This window comes from Hemitrygon akajei, chromosome 15 (genome assembly GCF_048418815.1).
Source record: "Hemitrygon akajei chromosome 15, sHemAka1.3, whole genome shotgun sequence".
Lineage (NCBI taxonomy): Eukaryota > Metazoa > Chordata > Chondrichthyes > Myliobatiformes > Dasyatidae > Hemitrygon > Hemitrygon akajei.
This window is the reverse complement of record NC_133138.1, coordinates 41,201,484-41,213,709: the sequence shown is the minus strand read 5'-3', so window position 1 is coordinate 41,213,709 and position 12,226 is coordinate 41,201,484. Positions and strand designations below refer to the sequence as shown.

General features: G+C 44.5%; 1 protein-coding gene across 1 annotated transcript in view; it reads left to right on the top strand.

The window, feature by feature from the left end:
• tmco6 (transmembrane and coiled-coil domains 6) overlaps positions 1-12,226 on the top strand; it is a 59,940-nt gene that overhangs the window by 29,223 nt on the left and 18,491 nt on the right. Inside the window, exons 9-10 of the mRNA XM_073067425.1 lie at positions 11,225-11,405; positions 12,128-12,222. Coding sequence (XP_072923526.1) covers positions 11,225-11,405; positions 12,128-12,222 — 276 coding nt within the window. The remainder of the gene's footprint in view (positions 1-11,224; positions 11,406-12,127; positions 12,223-12,226) is intronic.

The window sequence follows — 12,226 nt, the reverse complement described above, 5'->3', positions numbered from 1 at the left end:
TCTGCTCATCGCTTCCCTCTGGTGACCCTCCTCGTTCCCTTACTCCCATGGTCCACAGTCCTCTCCTGTCAGATACCTTCTTAAGCCCTTTTTCTCTTCCACCTATCACCTCCTATTTGTGTAGAGAGAGAGAGAGAGATTAAAAGAAGCAAATGGGTCTATTTGACACATTTTGTATGGCATGTTCCGGAGGAGACACAGGATTGCATAGGTGCAGAGTTTCAAAGAAGCAAGCAGGGGCAGTCAGCACATTTTGCATGCCACAGTTCCCCAGGAGACACTGGATCGTGCATAATTGGGCAGTTGGCAAGGTCCAGTAAAATCAAGTTTAAGTGGAGTGGCCATTGTGAAGGGGGCCAGTGTTAGAGGGGGGAGCTGAAGTTCGACTCATCGAGCCTTTGGCAAAGACCAGTCAAGATAGTGGAATGTTCCTCTTGCAGGATATGGGAAGGCAGGGGACCTCCAGTGTGCCTGATGACTACACCTGCATTGTTGGAGCTGGAACTGGATGAATTCTGGACCATTTGGGAAGCTGAGGGATTGGTAGACAGGACATAGAGGTAGTTACACACAAGGTGTAGGACATAAATAACTGGGTGTCCATCAAGAGGGGAATAGGGGATGGATAGCCAGTGCAAAGTGCCCCTGTGGCCATTGCTCTCAACAACAGGTATACTTGTACTCTTGATACACTTTGGGTATCACTGAGGGGTTGACCTCACACAGGAAAGCCACAGCAGACAGGTTTCTGGCAGAGTCTGGCTCTGTGACTCCGAAGGAAAGGGGGGGGAGAAGATGTAAGCTGTAATAATATGAGATTCATTGGTTAGGGGAATGGGCAGGAGGTTCAGTGGACGCGAATGAGATTCCCAAATGGTATGTTGCCTCCTGGATGCCAGGGTCAGGGACATCACAGATTGAGTTCACAGCATTCTAAGTGGGAGGGTGAACAGCAACAGATCATGTTCCACATCGGTTCCAATGACATGGATAGGATGAGTGAAGAGGTTCTGCATACAGAATGCAGGGAGTTACATGATAAGGTAAAAGGCAGGTCCTACAGGATTGTAATCTCAGAATTGCTACCTGTGCCATGTGCTAGTGAGGCCAGAACTAGGAAGACTGTACAGTTTAATATGTGACTAAGAAGTTGGTGTAGGAGGGAGGGCTTCAGATTTTTGGATCATTTGGCTCTCTTCCTGGAAGGTAGGACCTGTACAGAAGGAATGGTTTACACCTGAACTGAAGGGGCACTGATACCCAAGTAGGAAGGTTTACTAATGCTGCATAGTGGAGTTTAAGCTAGAATTACAGGGGGATGAGAATCAGGGTACCAAAACAGTTAGTGGAGAGGTTGTGCAGACATGTGTTGTTAAGCCTACATATAAAACCAGGAAGCGAAAGGTTGAACATGGTGTGTCTAATGTTCTCAGCTATGTACATTTCAAGGCCGCCACCATCATCCCCGTGCCAAAGAAGTCTTCAGTGTCCTGCCTAAATGACTACAGTCCCGTTGCACTCACATCCATCATCATGAAGTGTTTCGAGAGGCTCATCATGAGGCACATCAAGACCCTGCTGCCCCCCTCACTGGACCCCCTGCAGTTCGCGTATCATCCCAACCGCTCAACAGACGACACCATTGCCATCACCCTCCACTTGGCCCTAACCCACCTGGACAACAAAAGACACATACGCTCGGATGCTGTTCATAGACTTCAGTTCAGCATTCAACACAATCATCCCTCAGAAACTGATTGGAAAGCTGAACCTACTCCCTCTGCAAATGGATCCTAGACTTCCTGACTGGGAGACCTCAGTCAGTCCGGATCGGGAGCAGCATCTCCAACACCATCACACTGAGCACGGGGGCTCCCCAGGGTTGCGTGCTCAGTCCACTGCTGTTTACTCTGCTGACCCATGACTGTGCTGCAAGACACAGCTCGAATCACATCATCAAGTTCGCCGATGACCGTAGTGGGTCTCATCAGCAAGAACGATGAGTCAGCTTACAGAGAGGAGGTGCAGCGGCTAACGGACTGGTGCAGAGCCAACAACCTGTCTCTGAATGTGAACAAACCAAAAGAGATGGTTGTTGACTTCAGGAGGGCACGGAGCAACCACTCCCCACTGAACATCGACGGCTGCTCTGTAGAGATCATAAAGAGCACCAAATTTCTTGGTGTTCACCTGGCGGAGAATCTCACCTGGTCCCTCAACACCAGCTCCATAGCAAAGAAAGCCCAGCAGCGTCTCTACTTTCTGCACAGGCTGAGGAAAGTCCATCTCCCACCCCCCATCCTCACCACATTCTACAGGGGTTGTATTGAGAGCATCCTGAGCAGCTGCATCACTGCCTGGTTCAGAAATTGCACCATCTAGGATCGCAAGACCCTGCAGCCGATAATGAGGTCAGCTGAGAAGATCATCAAGGTCTCTCTTCCCGCCATTACAGACATTTACACTACATGCTGCATCCGCAAAGCAAACAGCATTATGAAGGATCCCACGCACCCCTCATACAAACTCTTCTCCCTCCTGTCGTCTGGGAAAAGGCACCAAAGCATTCGGGCTCTCTGACCAGACTATGTAACAGTTTCTTCCCCCAAGCCATCAAACTCCTCAATACCCAGAGTCTGGACTGACACCTTGTCTTGTTTGTTATTTATTGTAATGCCTGCACTGTTGTGTGCACTTTATGCAGTCCTGGGTAGGTCTGTAGTCTAGTGTAGTTTTTTTTCTGTGTTTTTTTACGTAGTTCAGTCTAGTTTTTGTACTGTGTCATGTAACACCATGGTCCTGAAAAACGTTGTCTCATTTTTACTGTGTACTGTACCAGCAGTTATGGTCGAAATGATAATAAAAAGTGACTTCACTTGACATTTCAATGCAAGGAGTATTGTAGGAAAGGCAGGTAAGCTTAGGGCATGGATCAGCATGTGGAATAATGACAATGTAGCCATTGCTGAGACTTGATTGCAGGAAGGGCAGGACTGGCAGCTCAGTGTTCTGGGGTTCTGTTGCTTCAGACTTGATAGAGTGGGAGGAATTAAGGTGGAGGGGTGGCATTACTAATCAGGGAAAATGCCACTGCAGTGTTTAGTCAGGACCTACTGAAGAGCTCGCCTAGTGAGACTTTATGGGTAGAACTGAGGAATAAGAAAGGTACCACCACATTAATGGGATTATATTATAAACTAGCCACAAACCGTGGGTTTTTTGAGGAGAAAATCTGTTGAGAGGTCGCAGACTGTTGCAAGTTTGTGATATGAGGTGATTTTAACTTTCCACATACTGTCTGGGAGTCCCATACTGTAAAAGGGCTAGTTGGGAAATTCCTGTGGCTTAATCAGCGGCAGGAGCAGGCCATAGCGATGAGCTTTCTCGCAGGTCGCCGATGCTTGTTTAAAAGTACACAAGTGACAAGTGTGGCGGCCGTTATTGGGATTAGGTCAGTGGTGAGGCTTTGGCTCAAAAGAGGCATTGTCTCTTAGTAAATTTCTGTTAAAGTTCCCTTTTTTCCCCCCTCTTGTTGTACCTAGTGTAGTAAATGGCTGTTGTGTTCTCCGTGCCAGATGTTGAAGTCCTGGGAGACTCTGGATCTCCCAGGGAACTACATCTGTCTGAAATGCCTTCAGCTGCAGCTCCTTGAAAACGGTGTCAGGGATCTGGAGCAGCAGCTAGATGAGCTTCCACTTGTACGTGAGAGCGAGGAGATAATCGATCAGAGTTACAGGGAAGTAGTCACTCCTACTTTGTAGGAGGTGAGTAGCTGAGTGACTGTCAGGAGACAGTGAATAGGCAGTGTATAGTTGGAGACCAAGTTGCTGGCGCTGAAGGTAAGTCCGTGGTGCTTAAGGGAAAGGGGGAGAAGGGAGGAATGTAGTGATAGAGGATTCAGTAGTCAGGGGAAAAGACAGGCAATTCTGTGGATGTGAATGGGATAGTTGAATGATATGTTGCCTCACAGGTACCAGGGTCAGAGCCGTCTTGAATCGCGTCCACAGCATTTTGGAGAGAGGGAGAGAGAGCCAGGTATTGTGGTACATATTGATACCAATGACATAGGACGGAAAAGCACAGGTTCTGAAGAGAATATTTAAAGAGCTAGGTAGAAAGCTGAGAAGCAGGACCTCCAGGGTAGGAATTTCTGGTTTGCTGTCTGTGCCATGCGCCAGTGAGGGCAGAAACAGGATGATTTGACAGATTAATGTGTGGCTGAGAAGCAGGTGCAGGGGAGAGGGTTTCAGGATCTTTGATCATCGGAATCTCTTCTGAGAGAGGTATGACCTGTTCAAAAGCGATGGGTTGTACCTGAACCCAAGGAGGGCCAATATTCTCGCAGGCAGGTTTGAGAGGGTTTAAACTAATTTGGCAGTGGAGTGGAAACCAGAGTGAAGGGACTCAGGATAGGATGGATTGTAAAAAAGCACAGATAGCGTACAGTCAGACTGTCAGGAAGGGCAGGCAGATGATAGGACATAATTGCAGCAAGCAGGGTGAGTATCAGTGCATTAGGGATGCAGAATCAAAAAGGGTAGCAAATACAGCACTCACCAAAGCGTTGTATTTCAATGCATGGAGTATACGAAATAAGGTAGATCATCTTGGTGCACTTTTACAGACTGTCAGGTACGATGTTGTGGCCATCACTGAATCGTGGCTGAAACATGATTATAGTTAGGAGTTGAATATACAAGATTACACGTTGTATTGATGGGTTACAAAGATCAGCAGAGTGGATGGCATGCCTCTGCTGGTAAAGAATGGCATTAAATTATTAAAAAGATGTGACCCAGGAGTGGAAGATGTCAAATCCTTGTGGGTTGAGTTCAGAAACTGCAGGGTAAAAGGTCCCTGATGGCAATTAAATGCAGGCTCCCAACAGTAGCTGGGATGTGAACTACAGATTACAACAGGGAATAGAAAAGGTGTGTCAAAAGAACCATGTTATGATGATTATGGGAGATTTCAACATGCAGATTGATTGGGAAAATCAGGTTGGTAATGGATCTCAAGAGAGTGAGTTTGTTGAATGACAATGAGATGGCTTCTTAGAGCAGCTTGTATTTGAGCACACTGGGGGATCAGCTATGCAGGATTGGGTGGTATGTAATGGACTTTAGGTTATTAGGGAGCTCAACGTAAAAGAACACTTAGGAAACAGTGATCGCAAAATGATTGAGTTCAACTTGAAATTTGATAGTCTGACGTAGCAGTATTTCAGTGGAGTAAAGGAAATTACAGTGGTACGAGAGGAGTGGCTAAAGTAAATTGGAAGGAGCTGCTGGCAGGGATGACAGCAGAGCAGCAATGGTGTGAGTTTCTGGGGAAAATGAGGAAGATGCAGGATAAATAATATTTGAAAAACTAAGAAATACTCAAATGGCAAAATAGTACATATGTGGCTGACAAGGGAAGTCAAAGCTCATTGAAAAGCAAAAGAAAAGGCATACAACAACACAAAAATTTGTGGTAAGACAGAGGATTGGGAAGCTTTTAAAAACCTAGAGAGAACAATTAAAAGAATTGCTAGGAGGGAGAAGATGAAATATGAAAGCAAGCTAGCAAACAATATCAAAGTGGATAATAAAATCTTTTTCAAATTTACAAACAAGCAGAGATAAGAGTGGAAATAATGAGGCCAGAGAAATAATAACAGAGAACAAGGAGATGGCAGACAAACTAAATGAGTATTTTGCATCAGGCTTCACTGTGGAAGATGCTACCAGCGTGCCAGATATTGAAGGGTGCGAGGGAGCAGAAGTGAGTGCAGTTACTGTTACAAGGGAGAAGGTGCTCAAAAAGCTGAAAGACCTAAGGGTACATAAATCACCTGGGCCAGATGAACTGCACCCTGGGGTTCTGAAAGAGATAGTGGTAGAGAATGTGAAAGCATTAGAAATGATCTTTCAGAAATCATTGGATCCTGGCACGGTGCCAGAGGACTGGAAAATTGCAAATGTCACTCCACTCTATAAGAAAGAAAGAAGGTAGCAAAAAGGAAATTATGGACCAGTAAGCCTGACCTCAGTGGTTGGGAAGACGTTGGAGTCAATGGCTAAGGATGAGGTTGTGGAATACTTAGTGACAGGACAGGATAGGACAAAGTCGGCATTGTTTCATTAAGGAAAAGTCTTGCCTGACAAACCTGTTGGAATTCTTTGAGGAGATTACAAGTAGGATAGATAAAGGGGATGCAGTGGATGTTATATATTTGGATTTTCAGAAGGCCATTGATAAGATGCGACCCATGGGGCTACTCACCAAGTTAAAGCCCATGGTATTACAGGAAAGTTACTAACATGGTTAGAGCATTGGCTGATTGGTAGGAGGCAACAAGAGGGAATAAAAGGATCCTTGTCTGGTTGGCTGCCATGACTAGTGGTGTTCCGCAGGGGTCAATGTTGGGACAGCTTTTTATGCTGTATATCAGTGATATAGATGATGGAATCATTGGCTTTGTTGCCAAGTTTGCAGATGATACAAAGATTGGTGAAGGGGCAAGTAGTGTTGAGGAAACAGGTAGGATGCAGAAGGGCTTAGACAGATTGGGAGAATGGGCAAGAAAGTGGCAGATGAAATACAATGTTGGAAAATGCATGGTTATGCACTTTGATTGAAGAAATAAATGTGCACGACTATTTTCTAAATGGGGAGAAACTCCAAAAATCTGAGATGCAAAGGGGCTTAGGAGTCCTTGTGCAGAGCACCCCAAAGGATAATTTGCAGGTTGTGTCAGTGGTGAGGAAGGCAAATGCAATGTTAGCATTCATTTCAACAGGTCTAGAGTTCAGGAACAGGGATGTGATGCTGAGGCTTTATAAGGCACTGATGAGGCCTTACCTTGAGATTTGTGAACAGATTTGGGCTCCCCATCGAAGAAAAGATGTAGTGACATTGGAGTGGGTGAAGAGGAAGTTCACAAGGATGATTCTGGGAAGGAAAAGGTTATCGTACGAGGAAGGTTTAATAGCTCCGGGCCTGTACTTGCTGGAATTTAGAAGGATGAGGAAGGATCTCATTGAAACCATTCGAATGTTGAAAGGATTAGACAGAATAGATGTAGAAAAGATGTTTCCTATGGTGGGGGTTCAAGGACAAGAGGTTACAGCCTCAGGATATAAGACCATAAGATATAGGAGTAGAAGTAGGCCATTCGGCCTGTGGAGTCTTATCCAATTCCTCCAGTCATCCCAACTCTCTGCCTTCTCCCCATACCCTTTGACACCCTGGCTAATCAAGAGCCTATCTATCTCTGCCCTAAGTGCCTCCACAGCCATTTGTGGTAACAAACAGATTTATCAACCTCTGATGAAAGTAATTTCTCCGCATCTCTGTTTTAAATGGATGTCCTTTAATCCTGAAGTTGTGCCCTCTTGTCCTAGACTCCCCTACCATGGGAAATAACTTTGTCATATCTAATCTGTTCAGGCCTTTTAATATTCAGAATGTTTCTATCAGATTTCCCCCCTCATTCTCCTGAACTCCAGGGACTACAGCGGAAGAGTGCCAGAAGTCCCTCATGCGGTAACCCTTTCATTCCTGGAATCATTCTTGTGAATCTTCTCTGAACCTTTTCCAATGTCAGTTTATCCTTTCTAAAATACAGAGGGGCATCCATCTATAACAGAGATGCTGAGAAATTTCTCTAGCCAAAGGGTGGTGAATTTGTGGAGTTTATTACCACAGACAGCTGTGGCCAGGTTGTTGGGTGTATTTAAGGTGGAGCTTGATTGGACATGGCATCAAAGGTTATGGGAAGAAGGCCGGGGAATGGGATTGAGGAGGGGGAAAAAGGATCAGCCATGGTTAAAAGGCGGAGCAAACACGATGGGCCAAAAGGGATAATTTGACTCTTGTGTCTTATGGTCTTATGGAAAGAGTTTGTAAAATGTCTTCAGGAAAGTTTCCTTGATCAGTACATTCCAGTTCCAACAAGAGAGCGTGATATGAAATCTTGTATTAGAAAATGAGACAGGGCACGTGACAGAAGTTTGTGATACTTTGCATTTAGTGAATGTAATGACATTAGTTTCAAAGTAATTATGGAAAAGGATAGTTCTGGTCTGCAGTTTGAGAGTCTAAATTGGAGAAAGTCCAATTTTGATGGTATCTGAAAGGGTCTGGCAAATGTGGATTGGGTAAGGCTGTTTTCTGGCAAAGGTGTACTTAGTAACTGAGGCCTTCAAAACTGAAATTTTGAGAGTGCAAAATTTGTGTGTGTGTCTATCAGAATAACAGGCAATGATAACAGACCTTGCTTTTCGAGAGATATTGAGGCCCTAGTTAAGAAAAAGAAGGTGCTGCATACAGTTGCAAGAAAAAGTTTGTGAATCCTTTGCAATTACCTGGTTTTCTGCATTAAAATGATATCTGATCTTCCTCTAAGCCACAATAGTAGACAAACGCAATCTGCTTCTGCTAATAATAGCCTAGACAGCTTGCAACTGTTGAGGGAACACAATGAATTCAAAATTGTATCAGGATATTTCACAGGATAATGTCAGGGTAGCAGTCCATTATCTGAAGGTTCGTAGAAGTTCGATGATCAACAAGACAATGATCCAAAACACAAGAGTAAATCTACAACAGAATGATTTAAAAAAGAAAATTTGTGCTTTGGAATGGACAAGTCAAGAGTCCAGACCTTAACCCAACTGAGATGTTGTGGCATGATCTGAAGAGGGCTGTTTATGCAAGGTATGGCATAAATACTGATGAATTGAAACGGTTTGGTAAGGAGGAATGGTCTAACGTTCCTACTCGCCGTTGTGCAAGTCTGATCAGCAGCCACAGGAAACGTTTGGTGGAGGTTATTGCCGCTGAAGAGATTCTATTAGTTATATACAAGCGTTCACATACTTTTTCCAGCCTGGATTGTGAATGATTAAACAATGTGTTCAATTAAAACATAAAAAGTGTAATTGTGTGTTATTACTTTAGGCAGATTTGTATGACTTAGATGAAGATCAGACCACACTTTATGAGAAGTTAATACAGAAAAACAAGGTAATTGCAAAGGGTTCACAAACTTTTTCTTGCAATTGTAGCAGGTATAGGCAGACAGGAACAAATGAGGTACTTGAGTTTAAGAAATGTAAGAGAACACCGAGAAAGAAAATCAGGAGGGCTAAAAGAAGGCATGAGGTTGCCCTAGCAGACAAGGTGAAGGTGAACCCCAAGGGCTTCTACAGATATATTAAGAGCAAAAGGATAGCAAAGGACAAAATTGATCCTCTAGAAGATCAAAATGGTAATCTATGCGTGGAGCCAAATACAGTGAGGAAGGTCTTAAATTGACTTTTTGCATCTTTTGGGAGGCGGGCATGGAGTCTGTAGAAGTGAGGCAAAGCAGCAGTAAAGTCATGGACCCTATACAAATTATAAACAAGGAAGTGTTTGCTGTTTTGAGGCAAATTATGGTCAATAAATCTCCAGGGTCTGACTAGCTGTTCCCTCGGACCCTGTGAGAAGCTAGTACAGAAATTGCAGTGACCCAAACAGAGATATTTAAAATGTCCTTAGAGACAGGTGATGTACCAGATCATGTTGTTCTGTTGTTTAAGAAATGCTCTAAGAATAAGCCAAGGATTTATAGGGTTGTGAGCATGACTAACATCAGTAGTGGGGAAGTTAGTGGAAGGTTTTCTAAGGGATTGGATATATAAGTATTTGGATAGACAAGGACTGATGGGGATGGTCCACATGGCTTTGTGCATGGTAAGTTGTGTCTTACAGTGTTTTTCAAGGAAGTTACCAGGAAAATTGATCAAAGCAAGGCTGTGGATGTTGTCTACATGGACTTTAGCAGGGCCTTTGGTAAAATCCCACGTGGGAGGTTGATCAAGATTCAGTCATAAAGAAAACTTTGGCACATTGGCCAAAAGTCAACTGTCCATAGTGTTACGAAAACCCCGTAACCAGGTAACTTACCAGCAAAGATAGATGGATCAGCTGAGTCGGATGCTACTATTTTCAACCGTTTTATTCAAAAAAAGGGCACAAACGTATGGTTAATACAAAACATTCAGATCATCAAAACTTAATCTAAAACACCGGTGTAATAATAATCATTCAAAACACAAGCTCGATCGTCGTCTAGGGGTAATGTAGATTTTATATCGTTCACTGGATAGCTAAAAGTCTTTTAGATCACGGCAGTTTCACTTAGTTGTCGGCGGAAGTGTCGCGTTGGTGCACGTTTAGTTAGAAAGACAGAGAACATGAAGCATTTACCCGACAGGTTTTCCAACCTGTAGGAGGTAGTCGGAAGTCTCGTTGGGGGAATGGACTCATCTGTGGCTTCCCCTGTAGCTAGGCCATCTTCCGTGGTGAAGTCGCCAATCCCAGGCAAGGGAAGGACGCACACGAACCCCACCACCGGCTGTAGCTATTAAAACGCTGTCGCAGGATTTCTAGCGTTTCTCCTTCGTGTGTTTCCTTGGTGCATCTGAGGGTCCTCCCCTCAGACCCGCCTTTATACTTCTTCACGAGATCGCAGGTGTCAATCAAGTTGCAGGTAATGCGATCTCTCTCTCAACCAGCCCACTTTGCCCGAGGGCTTTTCAGGTGGTCTCCATGAGACAATAGTCAAAGTCACTTTTATTCTGCTTCTTGGAAGAACGTGGTCTTTCGCACGTCTCTCTCTCTTGGGTCAGTTGACCCCCCTTAACTAGAGTTCTTGCGATTTTCACAAAGGAGGGGGCCAACGGCATAACAATAGATTCTGCCTGACCTGCTGAGTTCCTCCAGCATTTTGTGTATGTTGCTCTGGATTTCCAGTATCTGCAGACTCTCTTATTCAAGGTTCAAAGTAAATTCATTGTCAAAGTACAGTACATGTATGCCACCACATACAACCTTGAGATTCATTTTCTTGTGGACATTCAGTGTAGAGCAGAGAAATGCAAAACTACACTGTAACAAAGGTGGGCAACCTACCAATGTGCAAAAGACTGTATGCAAATATAAATAAATACTGAGAACATGAGTCGTAGAGGCTTTGATAGTGAGTCTGTTGGTTGTGGATTCAGTTCCGAGTTGAGGTCAGTGATGTTATCCCTTCTAGTTCAGGAGACCGATGGTTGAAGGGTAATAACTGTAGACCTGAGGCTCCTGTACCTTCTTAACAATGGTAGTAATGAGAAGAGAGCATGACCTGGATGGTGAGGATTTCTGAGGATAGAAAGTTTTGTTTATACTTTTCTCCTTACTCTTTCAGCTCATTTACCCTGTGGCCCGTTGCTTGGGAAATCTGACGGCGAGCTGTGAATCAGTCCTGAGCAGAGACCGGCTGTTGGACTGGCGAGTGCTGCAGGCACTGAGTTCAATCATCAACAAATTCCTACAGTCGCACCAGTCCCTGACGCGGGAATGTCTGTGGCTCCTCAACAACTTAACCGGTGAGTCTGTGTTAAGATGTTGTACCCACCACTCAAGGACTGCAGCCGTTCTAGAAGAAAGCTCAGTGCAACTTTTATTTTTATTTTGGTGATGCAGTGCGGTAACTGGATCTTTGACTTCCTCACTGGCAGACCACAGTCTGTGTGGATCAGAAATAGAATTTCCTCCATGCTAACAGTCAACACTGGTGCACCTCAAGGATGCATGCTTTGCCCACTGCTCTACTCTGTGCACCTACAGACTCAACCTGCAAACTAACCTGCAGAGGGACTCCCAAGTCGGTTTGTACTTCAGAGTTTTGTATTCTCGCTCCATTTAGAAAATGGTCAACCCTTTAATTTCTTCTACCAAAGTGCATGACCATGCACTTCCAGACATTGTATTCCATCTGCCACTTCTTTGCCCATTCTCCTAATCTGTCGAAATCCTTCTGTAGCCTCTCTACTTCCTCAAAACTATCTGCCCCTCCATCTATCTTCATTTTGCCCGCAAACTTTGCAACAAAGACATCAATTTCATCATCCAAATCATTGATATGTAGACGCTGGAATTGAACTTAACTTGGACAGCCCAAGCTGTTCATGTCACGCTAACTGCTGTGCTATTGTGGCACCTCAACTGTCGGGAATGTTTGACATTCCCCGTTCTTCCTGGCTTTGTTTCAGATTGTGTCTTTCAGTGATGTCCAGTCACTAACTGTCCATTTGCTTGTTCTCTGCAGCTGCTGATGACCAGTTGTGCTCAACCATCTTCAGCCTGGACCTGGTGCCCATGGTACTCCAGCTGATGCTTTTCTCTGGCGGCATTAACACTCTGGTGA